Raw genomic sequence first — 27,915 nt, forward strand, 5'->3', positions numbered from 1 at the left:
GCTTTATGCTTGTAAGCAGCGCATGGAAGAGATGTCATACGCTGCTCACAAGCAGAGCACAGCTGCCAGAATACTCACTGCTCCCCATGCCGGGACTGTGCAGGCAGAGAGCAGTGAGTATTCATTGCTCTTCAGTAGCATGCAGTGTCAGACGCCGGCATCCTGCTGCCGGTGATCATGTGTGCCGCTACTTAAGAGAATTGAATATTTACCTCTCTGGGCATGGAGGTGAATATTCATTTCTCTTAAGTGGTGGCACATGTGACCACCGGCAGCAGCAGGAAGGCTCCGGCTGATACTGTGGGCGCTACTGAAGAGCAATGAATACTCACTGCTCTCTGCGCACGCAGTTCCGGCGTGGGGATCAGTGAGTATTCTGGCAGCTGTGCTTTGCTTGTGAGCAGCGCATGATGTCCCTGCCATGCGATGCTTACAAGCATAAAGCATCTACTGGCAACGGAGCAGGATGCTGCAAGGGAGAGCTGGGAAGGTAAGTTTAATGTGTTTTTTTGTTGTTTTCTGATGGGGCCATGCATACGAGGATGGGGGTGGGGGCCTATCATACCAAGACGCTGTTAAAGAGAAATGAATATTCATTGCCCTTCATGCTCATGAGCGTGGAATGCAGTCAATATTCATTTTTCTTTAGCAGCGGGAACAGGAGTTAGCCGCAGCAGCCAGCTACAGCCTCCTGTAACCCACTGCTCTGCCGATGCTACTCCCCCACCTCCCCACCAGAGCCAGTACATCCGGACTATAAGACGCTATCCTCATTTTCCTCCACATTTTTGGAGGAAAAGTGTGTCTTATAGTCTGAAAAATACGGTGTGATGTTGCTGTAGCCGTAATATTTCTGCACAGGGGTCTCTGTATAGATAATTTTACCCTAGATTTTACGATAAGGAGAAGGGGAAGAGGAATTGGGAACATTTAATTGTAATTTCAATTTTAAAAAAACTAACTGAAAAAAAAATACCAATCCATTTACCCACCATTTTATTTGTGCTGACGAATATTACAATTTGGATACAAAACCAAAAGCATTTAAAGTATCAGAACATGTGTTCAAAGACCTTGTGTGGAGAGGTGGCGAATTTGCACTGAAAGTAACTGTAATGAATGGCAAATAACTGAGACTGGGAGTCTGGAAGAAGACTGAGGAGGATATTTTTCTTAAGGGTAAGGTAAGGGCTGCTATATTTGGCCATACAGTGTTGTGTATCATATATATTATATATATTGAATTATTGAATGCACATATTTTTTTTGAGTTACTTATTACAAGAAAGATATTAGTAACTGCAGATATTTTTATTTCTAAATATACAATTCTAATTCTGTATTTTTTGGACTAAAAGAAGCACTTTACAGAGGGGAGAGGACCCTGTCCTTGCGGACTTATAGTGTATACGTTAACATTATATAGTGTCTTTCATTATGAACATATAGACCATTATTTAATAGGAAAAACATCCCCAGGCCTATCTTCGCTTAACCTCCTCCGAACCCAATTCCAGCCAAGGCGTCCACAATTAGTCATACAAGAGCATTTCCCCTCTTTTCTGGTACACTCCCTTTTCCAGGGCAATAACCTGCCCCACATATTTAATGTATTCTCCCCCTTGAAGGCAGCTCCTCTTTTATCCAATTTCTTGCTATGACCTTCCGTGCCATGTATAGAAGCTCTATTTATTCTTATTATGCTTTGCTTATATAGCGACATCATATTCCCCAGTGCTTTACAGAACTCTACTACAAACACACATTTATATACACACACAGCTCTACTAAATTTGCATTTATAGACCCGATGTATACCTTAGCCCATTTTACAGTTCCTCCCACATCATGTGAAAAATCCTGGAGCTAGTTAGGTGGAAAGTTTCTTCTGCTGCTCATTCAGGACGAGTTGCCTCTGTGCAGGTCCCAGTAGCTTCCTCTCCTGCCCTGCACCGATCACATAGATCAGTGTGAAGCAGGAGGAGAAAACAGTTGGGAAGGATGCGGTCTCAGTAAGCTGTCTCAAGACTATAAGAAGCACTCACTTATTAGCAAGACCTTTTCGTTTTAGGCTGTGTGCACACGTTGCAGTTTTTCCCGATAAAAACGCTATAAAACCGCAAAACAACTGCATACAATAAGCACCCCATCATTTAGAATTAATTCCGCATGTTTTGTGCACATGTTGCGTTTTTTTCTGCGAAAAAAACGCATTGCGGTAAAAACCGCAGCATGTTCATTAATTTTGCGTTTTTTTTGCGGATTTCCCACTACTAAATGCATTGGGGAGTGTCCGGAAAAAAACACGGCAAAAACGTGGCAAAACCGCGGCAAAAACGCATGCGGTTTTCTTGCGGATTTCTTGCAGAAAAAGTCCGGTTTTCTCAGGAATTTTCTGCGAGAAATCCTGAACGTGTGCACTTAGCCTAAAAAGTGTGTCTAATAGTCCAAAAAATACAGTAGGCTTAAAGTAATTTCCCATTCTTGTTTAATTATATGACTGTCAGATGTTTTTTTGTACAATTTGTCAATAAAATATAGTTTCCCGTGGTGTGCTTTGTTTTTGATGTTTAACAAACTATGTTTTCTGGTAATTCGTTTGTCACATTCTAGGTATGAATGGCTCTGGTTGATCGAATAGCTTCGGATAAGTGCTTACCCGAATAGCTGTAGCGCTCACCGAATAGCTGCATCAGATATAGAAGGATGTATCCCTGTGAAAAAGCCCAATCGTAAAAGTGAGTGCTGTGTTTGTTACAAAGGATGGATGGTGATATGAGCATAAGGTGCGCTTACCAATAAGTGTATAAGAAGTCCAAAAATAGCACAGAGAAATGTGTATTTAGCCCAAGGGATACATCCTTCTATATTGTTGACCTCATTATAACATATGGTAAGCATTTAACCAGTTCCTTTCTGTATCACCTATTGTGACTGTCACCTATTATTTACCATTTAATTTTTTTTTATTTTGATTTTTTGAGATTCTATATTCATTATTTTCCTTTTATTTTTTCACATTTTCTTCATTCTTATTCTCTATACGGCATATTCTATAAGGAATATTAACTTGTTGTGAACATATTCCTATACCTCCATGCGCTTTATTACTCTATGCTAATGTCTTAACACCCCTTTTTTTCTTATACTGGAATAGAGTGACATTGCTATATTTTCTCCAATCACTGTGACAATTAACATTGCATATTTATCTACATTGCTTTATCATATTATTTGTCTATCCATATTGTTTCTTTAATTGACTGCTGCTTCTGAATTTTTTGGTTCAAATTTTTTGTAACTGTTTTGTAATGTTAAACACCTTTACTGGTTGGGTTTTATTTTGTTTATCGTTTTTTTCTCATCCCATTCTGAGGAAGGTCTATGTGAAAGACCAAAACGTCACAAGATATTGGGATCTTTAATAAACTAATTGCACAAGCAACAATTTGAGTTCCAGATTAATTAATATTATATGTATTAGGAGTGGTATCCTTTTCTGTGCACCTTCCAGTAACGGAGTGACGTGTATCTCATCCTTATTGCATTGGTAACCTGGATACCTAGAACACTCCCGATAATCAGCTGTTCGGTGCCACAGATGTGTGACAGTTACAACACATGCATGGATAGCCTGCTTGTTGGGCTCTCCCATGCATGTGTTGCGACTGTTACATAGAAGAGACAAATAGCTGTGGCACCGAAAAGCTGATTATCGGGAATGTTCCAGGTATCCAGGATTCCGATGCAGATATTCGGTGAGTGCTATAGGTATTTGGATAAACACTTATGCGAAGCTATTCGATCAACCCTAATAAAGGCTTCTCTCCCTGTGGGACTTTAAATGCTTAACAAAATAGCATTCTTTTTCAAACCATTTCAAACATTTTTAATATCAACATTGCTTCTCTTTTTTGTGAATTCTCTGGTGCTTAACAAGTCTTGTATTATATGCCCAACATTTCCCACATTCTGAACATGAATATGGCTACTCTCCTGTGTGAGATCTCTGGTGATTAAGAAGATCTGATTTCCGTCCAAAATATTTCCCACATTCTGTACATGAATATGGCTTCTCCCCTGTGTGAGTTCTCTGGTGGCTAACAAGAGATGATTTATAAACAAAACATTTGCCACATTCTGAACATGAATATGGCTTCTCCCCTGTGTGTGCTCTCTGGTGATTAAGAAGATCCGATTTCCATCGAAAATATTTCCCACATTCTGAACATGAATATGGCTTCTCCCCTGTGTGTGTTCTCTGGTGATTAAGAAGATCTGGTTTCCGTCCAAAATATTTCCCACATTCTGAACATGAATATGGCTTCTCCCCTGTGTGTGTTCTCTGGTGATTAAGAAGATCTGATTTCCGTCCAAAATATTTCCTACATTCTGAACATGAATATGGCTTCTCCCCTGTGTGTGTTCTCTGGTGTATAAGAAGATCTGATTTCCATCCAAAATATTTCCCACAATCTGAACATGAATATGGCTTCTCCCCAGTGTGTATTCTCTGGTGATTACGAAGATTTGATTTCCGTCCAAAATATTTTCCACATTCAGAACATGAATATGGCTTCTCCCCTGTGTGAGTTTTCTGATGTTCAAGAAGAGATGATCTCTGTCCAAAATATTTTCCACATTCTGAACATGAAAAAGGTTTCTCCCCTGTGTGAGTTCTCTGATGTGTAATGAAGTGTGATTTATGTCCAAAACATTTTCCACATTCTGAACATGAAAAAGGCTTTTCCGCATTATGAGTTCTCTGGTGTGTAACAAGATGTGATTGGTGTCCAAAACATTTACCACATTCAGAACACAAATATGGCTTCTCCCCTGTGTGAGTTCTATGGTGACTTTCAAGATTTGTTTTGGAATTAAAACATTTTCCACATTCTGAACATGAATATGGCATCTGCCCTGTGTGAGTTCTCTGGTGACTTACAAGAAATGACTTCCGGATAAAACATTTTCCACATTCTGAACATGAAAATGGCTTCTCCCCGGTGTGAATTTTCTGGTGTGTGAAAAGATATGCTTTCTGGGTAAAACATTTTCCACAGTCTAAACAGGAAAAAGGCTTTTCCCCTGTGTGAATTCTCTGGTGAATAACAAGATATGGTTTCTGGGTAAAACATTTTCCACATTCTAAACAGGAAAAAGGCTTCTCACCTGTATGAATTCTCTGGTGAATAACAAGCATAAATTTCCGGGTAAAACATTTTCCACATTCTGAACATGAATATGGCTTCTCCCCAGTATGAATTCTCTCATGCCGAATAAGATATGCCATTTGTTTAAAAGGTCTCGCACACTTGGAACAAGTAAACCTATGTTCCTCTGTCTGATTTTTTTGATGTTTAACAAAAGATGTTTTTAGGGTATAACTATTTCCATATTCTGAATGTGTAATTGGCTTCTTTGCTTTAAAAGTAGTTTGTTCTTCAGTGCCTCTTTTGTGACTTTTATTTTTCTTAGTAGTCTGTAATGAATCAGAAGATAGGACCTCTTTCATAGGATTAGATGATAGATATTTGCTGTGAAGGAATGATGATATATCCGGAGTAATGGCATTCACTTGAATTGAATCCTGTGTGATCTCAAGGTCATCTGATATAAAAATTGAAAGTGTTAGTTGTCCCTCTGATCTCCCAATACAGTCATCTTCCAAGAATTACACCAATTATTATTTTTGAATAAAATATCATTGAAATTTTTATTTTCAACAATTCTACTCAAAATGTTCATAGAAATGAGAAGATATGTAGTAAAGTTGAATTATTCACTAAGACAATAACAGTGCACAGTATAATAGAAGAACTCATAGCATGAACCAGTAGAATATGTGACGACAGCATTTAATCTTAAATATTCAGACGTATATTTCAGTTGGCCAAGAGACATAGGCTATTACCTGAACGTTGACTATAGAATTTATGCTTTTCTTTGGCTGTTCAAGAAACATGGACTATTGTCATATGAGTCTGAATGTTGACACTAGAATTGATGTTTGAGAAATTGATGAATGTCTGCTATTTAACTTTTATATCAGCTCCTACAGTTTATTGTCCTGCTATCTTGAAAGACAGCAGCGCAGGGTCAATGAACAATCAATATTTGCTAATAAGTTGGTTATCCATTGTACCAGGCCATGCAGTTTGTTGACTTGCAAACACTGAAGGATAAACTATAAATACTCAGTGAATGTTAATCTGATCCCACCTTTCCCCTGACTTGTGGATGATGCCTGAAAGAGTTGTGAACTATAAGAAAGGGGACTTTGCAAAATCACAGCCAAGAACACTCTACAGGACTTCTGCTAGGAAGCCATGGCTCCATTTCAGAGCCATGCCTCTGATCCAGATGTAGTCTGATCCAGGCATCTTTCAAATTACAGATTTCTAATTACACTACCTTGAATTAGAATAGAATTCTAACATGCAATTGGCTGCTCACCACCATCACTCCTATAATACTATCATCATCTTCATCACCAGGTGGTATACTCTGATCCAAAATCTACGTACTATCGGACATAACCCCTATATATGGAACATATCTCCTGTGAAGTTACACTGTCTAAAGCAGTTGGGGGAGTAGTTAGCGACTGCCTTAGCCACTCTAGCTCGGGTCAGGTACCACCTAGTCAGCACCATATAATTTGTTTCCAACATTAAGGCTAGGATCACATTGCGTTAGCGTATGCGCTAAACGTAATGCACTAACGGACTGCGCTAATGCAATGTTCAAAAAGGGATCACGTTTAGCGATCCTGCTAGCGCAGGTGCCCGATCTGCGCTAGCGAGAACGGACCCAAAAACGCTGCAAGCAGCGTTTGAGGTCCGTCAGAAACTAACGGGACATCGCTATCGCATGCCAAAAATGGCATACGTTAGCGATGCGTTAGTTACATTGCGCTCAATGGCTGCGCTAACGGACCCGTTACATTGCGCTAGTGGCGCTGTGTAACGGATTCCGTTAGCGGACTGCCACTAACGCAATGTGAACCTAGCCTAAGGTGTTTAGCATTCCTCCAGTAGAGGAGGACCAAATTTGAGACCAATCTGAGTGAGTTAGATTGGAACCAATATCGGACTCCCAACGAGAAGTGTAGTTTAAGCAATGCCTATCTGAAGGGGAGTTAATGTGGGAATAAAGAAGTGATATAGTATCTGGGCGTATGGATTTTCGCGGCATCTGTGCTCGAAAGGAGTAAATGTATAAGGTGGAATAGAGTTTCCTAACAGTGAATTGACAAAGTTCTTAAGTTGTAGATAGCGAAAAACACTCCTCTGGGGGGTAAAGATGATATTTTTCCTGCAGGCAGGAAATGGAATAATTCCATCAACATGGAAAAGATGGTGGACTCTAGTAATCCCTGCTGCAACTCATAAACGGAAGTTCCCAAGGGGCTCAATACTTGGGTAAAATTGAGGATTACCCCAGAGGGGGGTGAGAGGCAAAAAGGAGAGATTAACTGTGATGAATATTTCAATGAGTCACAAATTTTAAGGGAATGTGCTATGATAGGATTCAAAATTTGCCTATGTTGAGCTGGGAGGATCCATAGCAAGGCATCGAGGGTACATGGGTGCCATTCAGGAGATTCTAGTGAAAGCCACAGGGGTGGTTCCGAATAGGCATGGCATAAGGTTAATTGGGCTAGTTGGACTGCTTGGTAGTATTTAGAGAGGTTGGGAACTTCCAGGCCTCCATTTTGACAATGCCGATAAAGAGTAGCTCTGTTAACCCTAGGGAGGCGACCCCTGCAAATAAAAGTATTAACTAATCGTTGGGCTGTTTTGAGGTAGTGCGAAGGGGCAGGGATTGGCAAAACTCAAAATAAGTAAAGCAATTTGGGGAGTAAAGTCATCTTAAGAGCATGTACACGGCCTAGCCAGAAAAGATGTCATGCCTGAAGTAGCGAGTAAATTTTGTGAAGCAGTCCACATTGGCTGTCAATTTCACTCCCAAGTATTGTAGGTGGTTAGTGGCCCATTGAAAAGGGAAGTCTTGTTGGAGCTGTGGGATAATAGTAGCAGGAACAGATATGTTCATGGCATACGATTTTGATTAGTTAATCTGTAGGCCAGAAATTCATTCAAAATTACAAAGGGGTGGGGGTGTGGCCTGGATCTTTAACAGTGAGGACGTGTGTCCTTGCAGCTCCCACTTCCAGGCCCTGTGATCTGTTGACAATGCTTTCCAGGGCCGACGTCAGCACCCGACGTACCCGGGCAAGTGCCGGGGGCCTGGCGAGACAGGGGGCCCATTCAGGGCCAGCAGCAACCTAGGGCCCCCACTCCCCCAGAGGCCCTCAGCTAGCGGCACATCACGCAGCCGCTATGGGGCCTCTGTGAGGAAGGGGGGCCCGCCTGTTGCCAGCGCCAACTTCCCCGCCGCCGCATTGAACTATACCGGCGTCTGCCGGTAAAGTTCAAAGCAAATGGAGGAGAGCGCGTCACCTGAAGCTCCCTCTCCCATCATTCCCCACTCTGCTTCTGACACTGCCGGCCACTGCGGGGGCGCGATGACGTCATCGCGCACTCGCTGTATATCAGGCAGTGCAGCGGCAGCCACCGAGACCAGAGCAGGGAGCAGCGCGGGCACGTTGAGAGGTGAGGAGTGTTTTTTTTTTTGTAACTATAACAGTGAGTACTGGACTATGGGGCCATTCTTGGGGTGAGGGGGGCTGTGTTGTATACTACATGTCTGTGCTATATACTTCATGTCTGTGCTACATACTACTTGGCTGTGTTATATACTATATGGGCTGTTATATGCTACGTGGGCTGTGCTATATACTACATGGCTGTTCTATATACTACGTGGGCCGTGTTATATACTATGTAGCTGTGCTATACACTATATGGGCTGTTATATGCTACGTGGGCTGTGCTATATACTACATGGCTGTTCTATATACTACGTGGGCCATGTTATATGCTACGTGGGCTGTTATATGCTACGTGGGCTGTTATATGCTACGTGGGCTGTTATATGCTACGTGGGCTGTTATATGCTACGTGGGCTGTTATATGCTACGTGGGCGTGTTATATATTTGGCTGTGCTTGTGTGCTATATACTATATGGGCTGTTATATGCTACGTGGGCTGTTCTATATACTATGTGGGCTGTGTTATATAATATATGGCTGTGCTATATACTATATGGGCTGTTATATGCTACGTGGGCTGTGCTATATACTAAGTAGCTGTGTTATATGCTACGTGCCTGTGTTATATATTACATGGCTGTGTTATATGCGATCATGAATCGTGGTATGTGTTAAAGGGGGAGGGGGCACTGAAACACTTTAGCCCGGGGCCCTCAAAAACCTGGAGCCGGCCTTGACGCTTTCCATCTGCGACCAACAAACTCTCCTGGTACCCCTAGACCCCCTGGGTAAAGTGTACCATCACCATAAGGCGCCAGAACCAAGAGGTGAGAAAGATACCAAGATCTGCTTTAGCCCCTCCCCCTCCATTCCTTGTTGCATGAGGCCACTCCATCTTGATAAGCTGCTGCTTGAAGCCTTAAGGTACCGTCACTCAGCAACTTTGCAAAGAGAACGACAACAATCCGTGACGTTGCAGCTTCCTGGATAGCGATCTTGTTGTCGCTGGTCGGAGCTAGAAGTCCAGAACTTTATTTCGTCGCCAGGTCGGCGTGTATCGTCATGTTTGACATCAAAAGCAATGACGCCAGCAACGAGCCTAGGGCCCCTAGATGTGTGTCGGATCGGTACACTCCGGCTGTTTGACATGGAGCTTACAACCAGCGAGAACGAGAAGTGAGTCGCCGTTACGTCACTGGATCGCTCCTGCATCGTTCTGGAGTTGCTGTGTTTGACGTCTCTACAGCGACCTAAAGAGCGACGCTCCAGCGATCTAGTTTAGGTCGGCTCGTTGTCTATATCGCTGCAGCATCGCTGAGTGTGACGGTACCTTTACAGAGGGAGCAGAGACTATTAACTGCTCGAGTGCCAGACTGCATTTAACCAATAGCAGATTAAATAATTTCTACACTACCAACTGAGATTCTGCCTAGGATTAGTACCTAGTTCCAGCAAATATACTACAACTGAATCTCTATCTGCTCACCTCCTTCTTGCATATCTTATCTTGCCTCTGTACTACCATATAGGAGGCAGACTTGAAGCCTAAAATATAACAATATCACTCTCCTCAGCTCATGTAATTGAAACTCTGTGCTTTAACCCATTAGTGATAATACTGAACTGTCCTGACTCTGTGTTTAAGTATCACAGGTTATCCTTTCAGCATACCAATATGTACTTGTCGAAGGCATGTGATCTGATTATGCATACCTTAAAATTGCATTTATGCACAAGTGGTGATCTTCATAAAACAAGCTTTCAAATGCTATAATGGTGAAATCTCATACAGAGCGCGTAAAAAACGCAGCTTCAGCCCTTCACCAAGACAAAGCGAAATGGAAAAATTCCTAAAACGCAAACCGCCAACAACCCAGACTCCATCTAAGTGCCACAATCGAATCCTGTCATAGATGAACAGATAGAGGACTCGGATTTAAGTGATGACGACTCAGGTAGAGATCACAAACAGATGGAATCCGCAGGACAGATGTGAACAAATCATATAGAAAGGGTCCATAGATCCCACAAGCCCAAGCCAATGACCTTGTACCTTCCAAGGGATCTTATCTGCGGCCTATTAAATTATTTAGATACCTCGGCTATTTTGACTGGCTCTCATGATTGCAAAACCATCACCTAAGAAGAGGCGTCTATTCAGCTTTACTAGGATCTTGCACCATCGACACTCGCAAAACTTCAAAAAATGAGACCTCTTCTGGAAGCACTCCGCTTCAACAAGATCTTATATAAGTGGTTATTTCCCTTCGGATTGGCAATACATGGCGAGGGAAAACAAGTCACCGTTTGTGTTCCGGAGGATCTTTCAAAGGTGGGGGAGACCTTCATCATTTCCTCCGTGGAGGTGGCTTCCTGGTTGCCCCTTGATATGGACATGAATATTGCCCTTCCTCTACTTCCTCCATTGGTGAGTCCTGAAGTGTGATCGCCAGTAAATAGGCACGCTTCCCCCAAACAAGGGAAACATGGGTCCAGGAAGAAGCTTCCTCCCTGAGACACAGTGCACACCAGTTGGATATTTTTCTTTTTTGGCCCTGTGACAGGCCCTGACTTGACGAAGTGTGGGTGAGGTTTTGGTAAGGGCTACAAGATATCTACCCCCCCATTTTTCCCAACCCTCCCTCTCCCCTCTTGCAGCCCGTTGCCGATGCTTTATACGCATAGACATACCCGGGCCTAATTTCTGGCAATTGATGGCAGATGGTTAATAGTTACTGTTTTGTTTGTCTTCTTTGATTTGGTTCTATGGGGGAATTCTTATTACTAAGTTTGATTCGTGATTGCGTATGGCGATTCTAATGCCGACAACATCGGATTGCCATTTGTGCGTATGCAATAGACTGTCTTGTCTCCATTCGGAGGATGCTACGGCCCCCCACCTCTGCCACGGATAAGATGTTATTTGTAAATATTTGCTGTTTACAATGTTAGGTACACATGTGTAGCCACTATAATTCGCCTATCCCTATAAAATGACTAAGGCTAGGTTCACATTGCGTTAGCGTATGCGCTAAACGGATTGCACTAACACAATGTACAAAAAGAGATCGCGCTTAGCGATCGCGCTAGCGCAGATGCAGATGCCCGATCTGCGCTAGCGAGAACGGACCCAAAAACGCTGCAGACAGCATTCGAGGTCCGTCAGAAAGTAACGGGACATCGCTAACACATGCCAAAAATGGCATACGTTAGGGATGCGTTAGATACATTGCGATCAATGGGTGCGCTAACGGATCCGATACATTGCGTTAGTGGCGCTATGTAACGGATTCCGTTAGCGGATACCCACTAACGCAATGTGAACCTATCCTAATACAACTATGCCAGCCGCTATAGTAGTGGCCTCGCACAATGCGAGGGTCATGAACATCCCAAGTAAATGCAGTCAAATTAATCTACTGCGCACAAAGAACACCAGCATTGCATTCCTACAGGAAATGCAGTACAAGAAGGGTTGTGTCCCTGATGTATTCAGGATGCAGTTTCCGACCTGGTATCACAGCATAGGCACTTCAGCCTCTAGGGGAGTGAGCATAGCTTTAAAGAAGAACCTGCCCTTTGCATTGATAGACACCCTATCTGACCCGGATGGTAGATATATTATGGTAAAGGGCCTACTAGTTAATACTACAATTACCTTATGCAACCTTTATGCTCCCAATAGCAATCAAATTGGATGGCTTATTAAAATCCTGCATACCCTCCGCTTATTTTCTGAAGTCCTACTTATTGTAAGGGGGAGACCTCAATATCCCACTAAATACACTAGTAGATACCTCATCTGGCAAATCTTCTATCGCCCCAAAAACCTTAAGAAAATTACACCTTAATTTGCAATCCCTTAATTTAATAGACCCATGGAGAACTCTGCACCCTTCGACCAAGGATTTCACTTTTTTCTCACCCCAATACAATAGTTATCATAGACTAGACTATGTCCTGATGCAATCCCCAAACCTTCAACTTGTTAAATCAGCAAATATCGATGTCATCTCAATTTCGGACCATGCCCCAATATTTTTAGAAATTATTATCATCACATCCATGTCTAAACCCCTCCACTCTTGGACCTTAAATGAAACGCTCTTAGATTCTACAGCCCACATTACTAAGCTTTCCAATTCTCTCAACCTTTTTTTTTTCCCAAGAACACTCTCATTCAGGCCCGTCACAGCCTATGGTATGGGAGGCTGATAAGGCCGTTATGAGAGGAGAATTTGTGGCATTGGCTTCACACTTAAAGAAGAAACGATAGAGAGAAATTATTTCCATCCTTCATCAAATTAACTCATTTGAAACCCTGCATAAACGATCATTAGCAACCGAGGTACAAGAGGAACTACCCGTATATACTCGAGTATAAGCAGACCCGAGTATAAGCCGACCCCCCTAATTTTGCAACAAAAAACTGGGAAAACTAATTGACTCGAGTATAAGCCTAGGGTGGAAAATGCAGCAGCTACGGGTAAATGTTAAAAATAAAAATAGATACCAATAAAAGTAAAATTAATTGAGGCATCAGTAGGTTAAGTGTTTTTGAATATCCATATTGAATCAAGAGCCCCATATAATGCTCCATACAGTTCATTATGGCCCCATAAGATGCTCCATACAGTTCATTATGACCCATAAGATGCTCCATATACAAATATGCCCCATATAATGCTCCATGCAGTTCTTTATGGCCCCATGAGATGCTCCATACAAAATATGCCCCATATAATGATCCATGCAGTTCTTTATGGCCCCATAGATGACCGATATAATGCTCCATGCAGTTATGGCCCCATAGATGCCCCATATAATGCTCCATGCAGTTATGGTCCCATAGATGCCCCATATAATGCTCCATGCAGTTATGGCCCCATAGATGCTCCATATAATGCTCCATGCAGTTTTGGCCCCATATAATGCTCCATGCAGTTATGGCCCCATAGATGCCCCATATAATGCTCCATGCAGTTATGGCCCCATAGATGCCCCATATAATGCTCCATGCAGTTTTGGCCCCATATAATGCTCCATGCAGTTATGGCCCCATAGATGCCCCATATAATGCTCCATGCAGTTATGGCCCCATAGATGCCCCATATAATGCTCCATGCAGTTCTTGCCATGCAATGTGCCATATTTAATGCTGCTGCTGCACTAAAAAAAAAAATGACTCACCTCTCGTCGCTGCTCCTCAGCGTCCCGTCTCTCCACATTGACTGTTCAGGCAGAGGGCGGCGCGCACACTAACACGTCATCGCGCCCTCTGACCTGCACAGTCAGTGCAAGAGGACGGGAAGACGAAGCGGCGCCGGGCGGGTGGAACGCAGACAGGTGACTATGAAATACTTACCTGCTCCCGGCGCTCCTGACGCGGTCCCTGCATGTCCCACGGTCCCTGCATGTCCCACGGTCTTCGGGAGTGGCAGCTTCTTCCTGTAGTGAGCGGTCACATGGTACCGCTCATTACAGTAATGAATATGCGGCTCCACCCTTATGGGAGTGGAGTCCATATTCATAACTTTAATGAGCGGTACCAGTGACCGCTAAACAGGGGAAGACGCTGCAGGCGCTCGAAGACAATGGGACATGCGGGGACCGCGTCAGGAGCGCTAGGAGCAGGTGAGTATTTGACAGGCGTCGCTCCCCCTCACCCGCCGACCCCCCCGCCTTCCATGACTCGAGTATAAGCCGAGAGGGGCACTTTCAGCCCATTTTTTTGGGCTGAAAATCTCGGCTTATACTCGAGTATATACGGTAATTAAGCTATGGCAAGCCCTTAGAGATTTATTAAATATCCACTCAGCCAAGAGTTATATGAAAAGCTGCCAGAAGTTTTACCTTCATGGCAATAAAGGCAGCACACTTATGACCTCACTACTAAAGAAACGCAATGATAAAACCTTTATAAAGCAAATTAACTCCACTGATGGCTCAACAGCCATTGAGACTGCCGATATTGCCAAAGAGTTTAAAAAGTTCTATGAAGGGCTATATAATCTTGGCACACCAATGGATACTTTAGATCCAACTGTGGCTTCAGAAAAGATTTCCTCGTTCCTTGACGCTTTACAATTACCTCAGCCCACCCCAGAAGATCACTCCCTACTACAGCTCCTACTACTCAGTTACTACTCAGGAGATACTTGAAACTTTATCGAGTAACCTGAATGGAAAAGCCCTTGGCCCCGACGGACTTCCTATCTCATACTACAAAAAATATATGAAATCCCTTCTTCCACATTTGATGACACTGTTTAATTCTTATTGAGCTGGACATCACTTGCCTAAACAATCCTTAGAAGCCTTCATCTCTGTCCTCCCGAAAGACAGGAAAGAGCCTAATCTCTGTGCCAGTTACAGACCGATTTCTTTGCTTAATGCTGATACTAAGCTGTGGGTCAAAATTATGGCTAGGAGACTTGGCGATGTCCTCCCCAAGTTAATCCATACAGACCAGGCTGGGTTTGTGAGGGGCAGGGACAATTTGGCGAAGATCATTCAATCTATAGCTTTTGCCTCCACCCGGGGCTTTAGTATTAACAATGGTAATAGTCAGGAGTGTCCATTGCCTCCCTCTTTATTCACCCTGACCATAGAGACACTCATTCAAATGGTCAGACAAGAGGAATCCATCAAAGGTCTAAGGATTGGGAGAACAGAGATGAAAACGTTAGCTTTTGCAGATGATTTATTATTTCTCACAACCAATCCGCTCTTAGCCTTTCCAACAATACTTAGCATATTAAATCAATTTGGCCATATATCCAATTTTAAAATCAATCCTATCCTACCAAGTCGGAAGCCCTCAATATAACCATACCGAGTTCCCATATAGCCATCCTCCGCAAACATTCACCCTTTAACTGGCCCATGCAAACATTAAAATTCTTGGGAGTATTTATCACTAAAGACCCTACATGTTTATACCAAGCTACCGTATTTTTCACTTTATAAGACGCACCTGATTATAAGACGCACACCCAAATTTGGTGAAGAAAAAGAGAAATAAAATAATTTTTTATGTTAAACGGGGGTCTGTCTTATAATGCCAGTGTCCGTCTTACAAATCCTATGTCCCTCTTCCTGGTATCTATATAACACCCATCCTTGCGCTGGCACATGTCCCCCCGTGCTGCTGGCAGGCACGTACCCACCGGGTCACTATATGCCTCCCTGTGCTGCCAGGCACATGCCCCCCTGGTCACAATATGTCCCCCTGTGCTGCTGGCAGGGACAAGCCCCCCTGTGCTGCTGGCAGGCACATGCCCCCCCTGGGTCACTATATGCCCCCCCTGTGCTGCAGGAGGCACATGCCCCCCTGGGTCACTATATGCCCCCCTGTGCTGGCAGGCACATGCCCCCCGGTCACAATATGCTTCCCTGTGCTGCTTGCAGGGACATGCCCCCCTTTGCTGATGGCAGACACATGCCCCCCTGGGTCACTATATGTCCCCCTATGCTGGCAGACACATGCCCCCCTGGGTCACTATATGCCCCCCTGTGCTGGCAGGCACATGCCCCCCAATCACAATATGCCCCACTGTGCTGCTTGTAGGGACATCCCCCCCTGTGCTGCTGGCATGCACATGCCCCCTGGGTCACTATATGTCCCCCTATGCTGGCAGACACATGCCCCCCCTGGGTCACTATATGCCCCCTGTGCTGCCAGGCACATGCCTCCCCTGGGTCACTATATGCCCCCCTGTGCTTGCAGGGATATGCCCCCCTGTGCTGCTGGCAGGCACATGCCCCCCCTGGGTCACTATATGCCTTCCTGTGCTGCCAGGCACATGCCTCCCCTGGGTCACTATATGCCCCCCTGTGCTTGCAGGGATATGCCCCCCTGTGCTGCTGGCAGGCACATGCCCCCCCTGGTCACTATATGCCCCACTGTGCTGCTGGCAGACACATGCCTCCCTGGGTCACTATAAGCCCCCCGTGTTGCTGGCAGACACATGTCCCCCCCCCCCCCGGTCACTATATGCCCCTCTGTGCTGGCAGGCACATGCCCCCCTGGTCCCAATATGCCCCCTTGTGCTGCTGGCAGGGACATGCCCCCCTGTGCTGCTGCCAAGCACATGCCCCCCTGGGTCACTATATGCCCCCCTGTGCTGGCAGGCACATGCCCCTCGGTCACAATATGCCCCCCTGTGCTGCTTGCAGTGACATGCCCCCCCTGTGCTGCTGGAAGGCACATGCCCCCCTGGGTCACTATATGTCCCCCTATGCTGGCAGAAACATGCCCCCCTGGGTAACTATATGCCCCCCTGTGCTGGCAGGCACATGCCCCTCGGTCACAATATGCCCCCCCTGTGCTGCTTGCAGGGACATGCCCCCCTGTGCTGCTGGCAGGCACATGCCCCCCTGGGTCACTATATGCCCCCCTGTGCTGGCAGACATATGCCCCCCTGGGTCACTATATGCCCCCCTGTGCAGGCAGACATATGCCCCCTGGGTCACTATATGCCCCCCTGTGCTGGCACATGCCCCCCCGCCCGTGCTGCTGGCAGGCACATACACCCCCCCCCCCCCCCCCCGGGTCACTATATGCCTCCGTGTGCTGCCAGGCACATGCCCCCCTGGTCACAATATGTCCCTTTGTGCTGCTGGCCTCAGGCAGGCAGGGGTCCGGCTACCACACTTCCTAATAGGTAATTTATGCAAGCATTATATTTATATTTATCGCCTATTTGATATTTCAGCGTCATCCCTAGACACAGCATTTGCTGATATCGGTTTGCACTATGCCACTTTATGTCGATGGAGTTACACTGACCTCATTAGGCTAATTGAGATCTCTCTACATCTGTGCTGCTTTAATGCCTTTGACTATATGATGGTATCTAATAGGAAATGTCTCCTGATACTTTTTACTTGAAATTAGCTACATATTGCTTATATTGATACCATAGTGAAGTGCGGACTGCTATTTCCCCCATCCTGCAGGGTTAGCTCTACCTTGTTATAATTTTGTATATTTTATGTCTAAATAAATTTGTATTTTTCTTATGAACACTCTTTTTTGGGTCTTTTTCTTAATTGAAACTCCCTTATGTGATATCTGTAGTATTAGAGTGATCCACGTTAATGGATAATTATTAGATGTTCTAATCACATTGTCAATTTAGACAACAATACCCATCTAAATCTAACTGGTCCTGGTTGGATATGCTGACTAAATTGCCACCTCCGAGACTTATATTCCTGTCTTATCACCCCATCTTCCACACTTCAACCTTCCTTCATTTACTCCTGGGAGTCGGAACTCAATATCAGTTTCACAGAGGAACAAATTTCCAAAATCTTAATAAAAGCACGAGGGTTCTCTTGGTGTATCCTCCTCCAGGAAAACGGTTATAAAATCCTAACTAGATGGCATAAGACACCAGCCAAACTTTATCAAATGGACCTATCAGAAACTAGCGATTGCTGGAGATGTCATACACATATGGGTTACCAAACCCGCATCTTTTGAAACTGCTCGGCGCTTAATGGTTTTTGGTCGAATATTAATCGAGAACTTAAAAAATTATAGCTCCTTACTTCTGACCTACAGGCTGTAGAAGCTCTTTTGTCGTGTCCATCCAAAAGCTTTAAAGGGAACCTGTCACCCCCAAAATCGAAGGTGTGCTAAGCCCACCGGCATCAGGGGCTTATCTACAGCATTCTGTAATGCTGTAGATAAGCCCCCGATGTATCCTGAACGATGAGAAAAAGAGGTTAGATTATACTCACCTGGGGGGGCGGTACGGTCTGATGGGCGTCGCAGTCCGGGGCCTCCCATCTTCTTACGATGACGTCCTCTTCTTGTCTTCATGCTGTGGCTCCAGCGCAGGCGTACTTTGTCTGCCCTGTTGAGGGCAGACAAAAGTACTGCAGTGCGCAGGCACCGGGAAAGGTCAGAGAGGCCCGGCGCCTGCGCACTGCAGTATTTAGCTCTGCCCTCAACAGGGCAGACAAAGTACGCCTGCGCTGGAGCGTGAAGACAAGAAGATGGGAGGCCCCGGACAGGACCGTGACGCCCATCGGACCAAAACACAACCGGGACCACCCCTGGGTGAGTATAATCTAACCGCTTTTTCTCATCTTTCAGGATACATCAGGGGCTTAGCTCACCTTCGATTTTGGGGGTGACAGGTTCCCTTTAAACCATTGAAACATGGCCTTCTCCCTTTACTAATCAGTGCAGCAAAACACTTAATCGCTGTGCACTGGAAAGACGAATCCCCTCTCACTTTCCAGGGATGGATCTCTAAAGTGAATCAAGTTTCCCGCCTGGAGGAACTCACCAGCTGGGAATCAGCTGTTTATAGTTGGTAATTCCACCCAATGATACCTTGTTTGACATACAGTAGATAACCCAACCTAACAAATGCTTTTGAACTCCCCTCACCCCTTCCCTATATTCTCCTTTTCCCCATGACCCCCCCTTGCTTCCCAACCCCCCCTTCCTTTTTCCCTTATCATCAGTTCAACTAAATGCTGATTTGTAAGGCCTCTTTCACACTCCCGTCTTTCAGCTCCCGCCACAATCCGTCGTTATTTGAGAATGCAGGATCCTGCATTTTCTCATAGACTTGTATTAGCGACGGATAGTGACGATGGCCATCCATGTCATCCGTCTTTCACTGGATCCTGCATAAAAAAACGGTCCGTTGGGCAGAGAAACGATCAGAGGAACATTTTTTCTGCACGTCGGAAAATCGGTCAGCGACGCAGGATGCGTCGCTGCCTGTGAAAAGCAGGAATCCAGCAACGGGTCCCACCTTTTCAAAGAGAGCATGCGTGGAAGATTTTCCCGCCAGGGAAATTCTCTCTCGCTCTCTCTTTTTACTATTGATGCTGCCTATGCAGCATCAATAGTAACAAGATAGAATGTGAAAAATAAATAAATAAATTTAAAAAAAAAAAAAAAAAAAAAATCGCAATATTCTCACCTACCGGCGTTCTCGCGCAGCGTCACCGATGCTCCCGGCAGCTAGCGTTCCTAGTAATACATTGCAAAATCTCGCAAGACCGCGACTTCTCGTGAGACTTCGCAATGGAGTACTAGGAACGCTAGCTGCCGGGAACATCGGTGACGCTGCGTGGGAACGCTGGTAGGTGAGAATACTGAGATTTTTAATTTTTTTTTAACCTGGTTTGTGTTGTGTATGCGTTTTCGCAGCGTAAAAACGCTGCGAAGACGCATACACAACAGGTGCACAGAGCCTCGACGGGTCCGTCAGGAAGACGGGCCCAGTGCACACGTTTTCCACAATCTGCACAGGATCCGTCATTTCAATGTCTTGACGGATCCTGTGCAGATTTGGAAGATGGAAGTGTGAAAGAAGCCTTATAGGTAACTATTTTCTAACCGTTTGTATTATTTTCCCTGCTATACCGTACTTAAATAAAGAATTAAAAAAAAAAAACAAATTACAAAGGGATTGGAGTAGAGCTGGCAAAGATGTCTGTGGAGCGGATAGGAGAAGTAATATATCATCTGCAAACATAGAAATTGATGCAATTTCTATACCTTGTATATTAGTGTTAAGATGAAGATGGATAGCTAGTGGTTCAATTGCAAGAAGGAATAATACAGTAGAGGTGATAGGGGACACCCTTGACGAGTGCCTCTTCCCCATGCTAGTTTTTTCATTTATTTATTTATTTATTTATTTATTTATTTATTTACAGTCATGGCCAAAAGTGTTGACACCCCTGCAATTCTGTCAGATAAGGCCATGTTCACACTATGCGTTTTTAACTGCGGAACCGCCGCGATTTTGCCGCTGCGGGTCCGCAGCTGTTTTCCATGCAGGGTACAGTACAATGTACCCTATGGAAAACAGGAACCGCTGTGCCCACATTGCGGAAATGCACTAAAAAAGCCGCGCTGAATAGCCGCGGTAAAAAAGAAGTACCATATCACTTCTTTTTGCGGAACTGCAGCGGTTCTGCACCCATAGACCTCCATTGTGAGGTCAAACCCGCAGTAAAACCCGCAGACGAAAAAAATATCTGCGGGTTTTCTGCGGTTTGTGGTGCAGAACCGCTGCAACAGGAAGTGCGTGGGCGGAGTGTGGCTGCCCCCCGTGCCCCAATCCCACCCCCCCATGCTCCGATGCAACCCCCCCGTGCTCCGACGCCCCCTCGTGCCCTCATCTCCCCCCCTTATACTTACCGGGCCTGCCGGTGTCCGTCCGGCCGTCTTCTCCCTGGGCGCCGCCATCTTCCAAAATGGCGGGCGCATGCGCAGTGCGCCCGCCGAATCTGCCAGCCGGCAGATTCGTTCCAAAGTGCATTTTGATCACTGAGATATAATCTATCTCAGTGATCAAAATAAAAAAAATAGTAAATGACCCCCCCCCCTTTGTCACCCCCATAGGTAGGAACAATAAAAAAATAAAGAATTTTTTTTTTTCCCCCACTACAGTTAGAACTAGGGTTAGGGGTAGGGTTAGGGTTAGGGGTAGGGTTGGGGGTAGGGTAAGGGGTAGGGTTAGGGGTAGGGTTGGGGTAGGGTTAGGGTATTTTCAGCCATTTTAACCCTAAAAAAACTTCCTAGAAAGCACACAGACTCTGCAGAGAAAACTGCATAAAAAAACCGCACTAAAAACCGCATCAAAAAACGCACCAAAAAACACACCTGCGTTTTCTGCCAAGAGCTGCGGTTTTTAGTGCCGAAAAAACAGCAGGGAAATCAGGAACGTGTGAACATGGCCTAATACTCATTTTCTTCTTGAAAATGATTGCAAACACAAATTCTTTGTTATTATTATCTTCATTTAATTTGTCTTAAATGAAAAAAAAACACAAAAAGAATTGTCCTAAAGCCAAATTGGATATAATTCCACACCAAACATAAAAAAGGGGGTGGACAAAAGTATTGACACTGTTCGAAAAATCATGTGATGCTTCTCTAATTTGTGTAATTAACAGCACCTGTAACTTACCTGTGGCACCTAACATGTGTTGGCAATAACTAAATCACACTTGCAGCCAGTTGACATGGATTAAAGTTGACTCAACCGCTCTCCTGTGTCCTTGTGTGTACCACATTGAGCATGGAGAAAAGAAAGAAAACCAAAGAACTGTCTGAGGACTTGAGAAACCAAATTGTGAGGAAGCATGAGCAATCTCAAGGCTACAAGTGCATCTCTAAAGACCTGAATGTTTCTGTGTCTACCTTGCACAGTGTCATCAAGAAGTTTAAAGCCCATGGCACTGTGGCTAACCTCCGTAGATGTGGACGGAAAAGAAAAATTGACAAGAGATTTTAACGCAAGATTGTGCGGATGTTGGATAAAGAACCTCGACTAACATCCAAACAAGTTCAAGCTGCCCTGCAGTCCAAGGGTACAACAGTGTCAACCCGTACTATCTGTCAGCGTCTGAATGAAAAGGGACTGTATGGTAGGAGACCCAGGAAGACCCCACTTCTTACCCAGAGACATAAAAAGCCAGGCTGGAGTTTGCCAAAAATTACCTGAAAAAGCCTAAAACGTTTTGGAAGAATGTTCTCTGGTCAGATGAGACAAAATTAGAGCTTTTTGGGCAAAGGCATCAACATAGAGTTTACAGGAGAAAAAAAGAGGCATTCAAAGAAAAGAACACGGTCCCTACAGTCAAACATGGCGGAGGTTCCCTAATGTTTTGGGGTTGCTTTGCTGCCTCTGGCACTGGACTGCTTGACCGTGTGCATGGCATTATGAAGTCTGAAGACTACCAACAAATTTTGCAGCATAATGTAGGGCCCAGTGTGAGAAAGCTGGGTCTCCCTCAGAGGTCATGGGTCTTCCAGCAGGACAATGACCCAAAACACACGTCAAAAAGCACTAAAAAATGGTTTGAGAGAAAGCACTGGAGACTTCTAAGGTGGCCAGCAATAAGTCCAGACCTGAATCCCATAGAACACCTGTGGAGAGATCTAAAAATGGCAGTTTGGAGAAGGCACCCTTCAAATATCAGGGACCTGAGCAGTTTGCCAAAGAAGAATGGTCTAAAATTCCAGCAGAGCATTGTAAGAAACTCATTGATGGTTACCGGAAGCGGTTGGTCACAGTTATTTTGGCTAAAGGTTGTGCAACCAAGTATTAGGCTGAGGGTGCCAATACTGTCTGGCCAATTTTTGGAGTTTTGTGTAAAATGATCAAATGTTTTGCTTTTTCCTTCATTCTCTTTTGTGTTTTTTTATTTAGGACAAATTAAATGAAGATAATAATACCAAATAATTTGTGTTTGCAATCATTTTTAGGAAGAAAATGAGTATTATCTGACAGAATTGCAGGGGTGTCAATACTTTTGGCCATGACTGTATAGTGCAGGTGGCGACTGATGAATACCTCCATCAGACGCTCCTGCTGTCACTGTTATTAGCGGCAGCAGGGGTAGGCTGATGGGAGTAATAGTTCCATCAGGCGCCGCCTGCTGTCTCTTTAATATAAAATTCTGTGACACACTCATGGTGTCAATATGACCACTGCACCCCTAGATGAATTAATTGAGAGGTGTAGTTCCTAAAATGGGGTCACTCAGGGGGAAGATGGGTTAATGTTCTGGCAGCTCATGGGCTCTCCCAGTGGGTCGTGGCACCCAGGGCCGGACTGGCCATCTGGCAAATGCCAGAAGGGCCAGTCACTGTAGTGAACCGCTGATCACCTCCACTCCCTCTCAGCAGCATGCATGTCAGAATGTCCGACAGCATTAGCTTGCCTTGCGCCCCCAATCACGCTGCACAGCTGAAACCAGCATGACCAGGTGGCGGCGCTGTATGCTGTTGTGTGCAGCCCCTTGGCCCTGCTGATTTTTGTTGTGCAGTGCGATCGTGTGTATAAGCAGCAGTTTTAGGCTTTTCGGTGGCACTGTGCTTCGGAGTTGTACAAGTGCGGGCCTGGTCAACCCAGTATTGCAAATATGCCCACACTGCAAGATGTGAGGGTGAGACGGTCTGCTAATCTCACGATCACACGTCACTTGCGTGTCCGCTGGGCTGAATCCATGGAGAGGAACTTCTTAGATGAGGTCAGCAGAGCAGAGTGCCCGGGGGCCGGGGCAGGAGGTATCTGACTGGGTCAGATCTTGCCTTATGGTGCGTGCAGTCGCTCTGGGGCAGGTGAGATGATTTATTGTAACTCATAAAGGGACAGTGGTCAGAATTGTAAAAATTGGCCCGCTCATTAACGTGCAAACCATTCTCGGGTGTAAAGGCGTTAAACATTGGGGCATCACTAAACACTATCTTCTCATGTCCCTCTTGAAACTTGCAGGGCAAGAGGCCAGAGTCAATAAATGGAAATGTAAAGAGCTCCTCAGAGTGCCCAAGTGTGAGCTCACTTGTCTCCTGGGACTCGAATTGTCAGAGGAAAGAGGATCAGTGTGAGGATTATGTTGTCCAGACTCTTGGACAGTGAGACAGGATGGTGCTGGGAAACAGACTGGAAGCATTATCATTAATCCAACCTACCACCTGTTCCCATTATTATGGTTTCAAGAGGGGTGTCCCACTCCCCCCTGCAAAGTGGTACAGGAGCCTAGGACTCATGTAACCATGTTTGTTGTGCTCCTGCAGCAAGCACAGATTCACCTGGCCTATGACCTCTGCGTGCACCATCAGCAGCGCATCCGCTTTACCGCATGCCTTTCGCATTTAAATTTGGTATATATTTATATACTTTCTGGTATTAACAGGGAGAAGAAAATATTTAGCCCTGACAAGGTTTGTTGTTTAACGGTGCAGCAGCAGTATACAAGTATTAAAACCCTGCCTAGATGCTTCTAATCCAAAGCTATCCCTCCACTCAATGTAGGTAACAGCAGTTTTACTACAGAAAGAGAAATATTTTGCCCTGAGAAGGACTGTTGTTTCAATGCTGCAGAAGCTGTATACAAGTTCTGCAACAGCAATCTTAATAAACCCCGACTATATACTCGCTTTAAACTACGCTCTCACTTGTGTAACAACTCTCCCTGGACTGTTTCCTAGACACTGGCTCGGGCAGTGGGCCACTGGGTCTTGTGCAAGACCCCATGATGTGAGGCGGCCAGCCAATCACAGTAATGTCAGTATCCAACATGACTACAGTATTACTGTGTATGGGGGGCAATTCTCAAATGTTCATTGGCTACCTAAGAGGCTTCAAACATGCAGGGCAGGGACTCGAGCTTGGCGCTCGATAAACCGCGATACTCAATCGAGTGCAGAGCGTGCCGAGCATCCCGATGCTTGATCGCTCATCAACAATTGCAAGGCACCAGCATTGCAAGGCATTATACATATCAGTATTACACTGACAGAAACCTGCATGTCACATGGTCTAAGACTCTTACCGTAGGTCTCTGCCCGGAGGTCAACTTGACAACCCTGGGTTGCCATTACAACGATTGGTCTCTCGCGATGACGTCACGGGGCCTCCGATCGGAAGCCTACTAAATATGGTGTGATCAATATACTGTAGATTGCTGCATTAACGGGATTAAACAACTGGGGTGGTACATACATCACAGCTGGCAGCGACAGCCGAGTCTCAGCTATCGTGTAAGGCTACTTTCACCGTCTGACCGACATACCGACAGATGTAAATTTAGCACAACGTGGGCAGCGGATGCAGTTTTACAACGCATCCGCTGCCCATTGTGATGAGCGGGGAGGAGGGGGCAGAGTTTCGGCCACGCATGCACGGTCGAAGATGGCGGACACGTCGCACAAAAAAATGTTACATTGAACATTTTTTTGTGCCGACGGTCCGCCAAAACGCGTGGCCATATGTCGCAATGCGTACCTAATGCCAGTCTATGGAGAAAAAAACGCATCCTGCGGGCAACTTTGCAGGATGCGTTTTTTTCTCCAAAACGACGCATTGCGACGTAGCCCAAATGACGGAAGTGTGAAAGTAGCCTTAGCCGAGCTCCTTGTGGTGATTACACCGGCACAGCGCATGATCGCCATGACACACTTATACATCAGACTGCTTAGTGCAGTCGAAATGCATCGACTGGGTCCTGTCGACCATGTAAATTCTTCTTTTGTATGCACTATATTTTCTTTTGAAAAATAAAAAGAAAAGGAAAGTCCAGTCCTGTTGAGCCGGACTCCAATTTTTTCTATTTTCCTTGATGTGAGGCCAGGTCGAGGCGGGTGTCTGAGCCCCAGGTGGATGAGATGGAGTCAAGTTTTTACTCTTTGAACTTAGCTGGCTTTAAAATAAATTTAAAATTCAGGATAAAACTCTGTAGTTATTGTAGAAAAATTCACACTTGGCCCTCACTGCACATTTCATGTTGTGGATCATAAATGTGAAGTTTGGCCACAGAGACTGGACCTGGTCTGGTAGGGGCCATATGAGCACATTCAGCAGCACAGAAGGGAGAGAAGGTAGATTTATCCAATAAGATATCAGGGTTCTAGGAAGGAACCAGCATCATTACCTTCCGCTTTCTCTTTGTGACTCATTATAATATTTTACTTAAAATGATTTTCAAACTTGTAAGCACTTTCTACATACGCTGTAATTAAGGTACCTTTACACTAAGCGACGCTCCAGCGATATAGACAACGATCCGACCTAAACTAGATCGCTGCAGCGTCGCTGTTTAGGTCGCTGTAGAGACGTCAAAGACAGCAACTCCAGAACGATGCAGGAGCGATCCAGTGACGTACTTATCGTTCTCGCTAGTTGTTAGTTCCATGTAAAAACATTGCTGGCATCGTTGCTTTTGCTGTCAAACATGACGAATCACGCCGACCTGACGACCAAATAAATTTCTGGACTTCTAGCTACGACCAGCGATGTCACAGCGGGATCCTGATCGCTGCTGCGTGTCAAACACAACGAGATCGCTATCCAGGACGCTGCAACGTCACGGATCGTTGTCGTTCTCGTTGTAAAGTTGCTCAGTGTGAAGGTGTGACTTTGTAGTTTACAGATCAGGACAGATAAGAGTCAGAATCTTCTAATTTCAGGAGGTAATTGGATCCTCCAGGTTGTAAGCTTTATAGAAGGAGTTTCAATGCCCAAAGTAATTGGACATGTTTCGAGTGGAGGAACATGTACGGGGTCTAATGGCAAAATGGTGATCACATGTTTGTGTTATGTCCGGACTACACAACCTATAAAGCAGTGAAAGCTGATGACTGAGAAGAATCTGTGACTTCTCTGCATTTAGTGGTTACTACTCACCTGGGTAGGCATATGAGGAAACCTCCTCTTTAATCTCTGTAGTAATAATGTGGGTCAGATCTTCACCCTGAAACAACAGACAGATGGAGAAGTCACATCTATGATCAGCTCTAATCCTCCATCTCCACCGTTCTCTTTACAAAAGTATAAAACATATACAGTATTATTTGGACTATAAGATGCGCCGGACCATAAGACGCACCTAGTTTTTAGAGGAGGAAATTAGGGGGAAAAATTGAAGCAAAAAAACGTGGTCAATTCTGTACATAATATTCACAATTCCGGTATATATGGTCCCCTCATCCCCATCCTGATACACATGGCTCCCTCATCCTTATCTTGGTATATATGGCTCCTCCTCATCCATATGTCCCTATCCTGGTGTGTATACCCCTCTTATCCCTGTCCTGGCATGCATGACCCTCATCCTAATTTTGGTATGCATGGCTCCCTCATCCCTAGCCTGGTATGCATGCCCCCCTTATCTCTAGCCTGATAGGAATGGTCGCCTTTATCCCCATCCTGGTATGCATGCCTCCTCATCAATATCCTGGTATGCAGGACCCCATCTCGTCCTAGTATGCATGGCCCCATCCTTAACATGGTATGATTGGCCCCCATCCTGATCCTGGTATGCATGGAACCATCCTTATACTGCCATGATTGTCCGCCACCCTCATCCTGGTATGAATGGCCGAATCAGAAAACATAAAAAAAATAAAAAAAAAAGCAAAAAACATATTACACTTACCTTACCAGCACTCCTTCGTAGTGTCCTACTCCTTTGCCAGCAGCTGCTTTATGCTTGTAAACAGCACATGGCAGGGACGTCATGCGCTGCTTGCAAGTCGAAGGGCAGCTGCCGGAATACTCACTGCTCTGCATGCCGGGACTGTGTGCACGGAGAGCAGTGAGCATTCTTTGCTCTTCAGTAGAGCTCACAGTGTCAGCCGCCGGCCTCCTGCAGCTGCCGGCAGGTGGTCATGTGTGCCGCTACTTAAGAGAAATGAATATTCACCGCATTCCACTCCCATGGGCGTGGAATGCAGCGAACATTCATTCCCTTTAGTTGCAGCCGACAGCTGCAGGAAGGCTCTGGCTGACATTGGTCGCACTACTGA

At 45.1% G+C, this 27,915-nt stretch overlaps 1 protein-coding gene across 1 annotated transcript in view; it reads right to left on the reverse strand.

Moving 5' to 3' along the window:
- Positions 1-477: 477 nt before the first annotated feature.
- LOC138663781 (zinc finger protein 271-like) overlaps positions 478-27,915 on the reverse strand; it is a 41,962-nt gene continuing 14,524 nt past the window's right edge. The window contains exons 6-7 of the mRNA XM_069750114.1: positions 26,795-26,861; positions 478-5,610 (exon numbers count right to left, since the gene is read on the reverse strand). Of these exons, the coding sequence (XP_069606215.1) occupies positions 3,989-5,610; positions 26,795-26,861 (1,689 nt within the window). The 3' untranslated portion in view covers positions 478-3,988. The remainder of the gene's footprint in view (positions 5,611-26,794; positions 26,862-27,915) is intronic.

Source organism: Ranitomeya imitator, chromosome 2 (genome assembly GCF_032444005.1).
Source record: "Ranitomeya imitator isolate aRanImi1 chromosome 2, aRanImi1.pri, whole genome shotgun sequence".
Taxonomy (NCBI): Eukaryota; Metazoa; Chordata; class Amphibia; order Anura; family Dendrobatidae; genus Ranitomeya; species Ranitomeya imitator.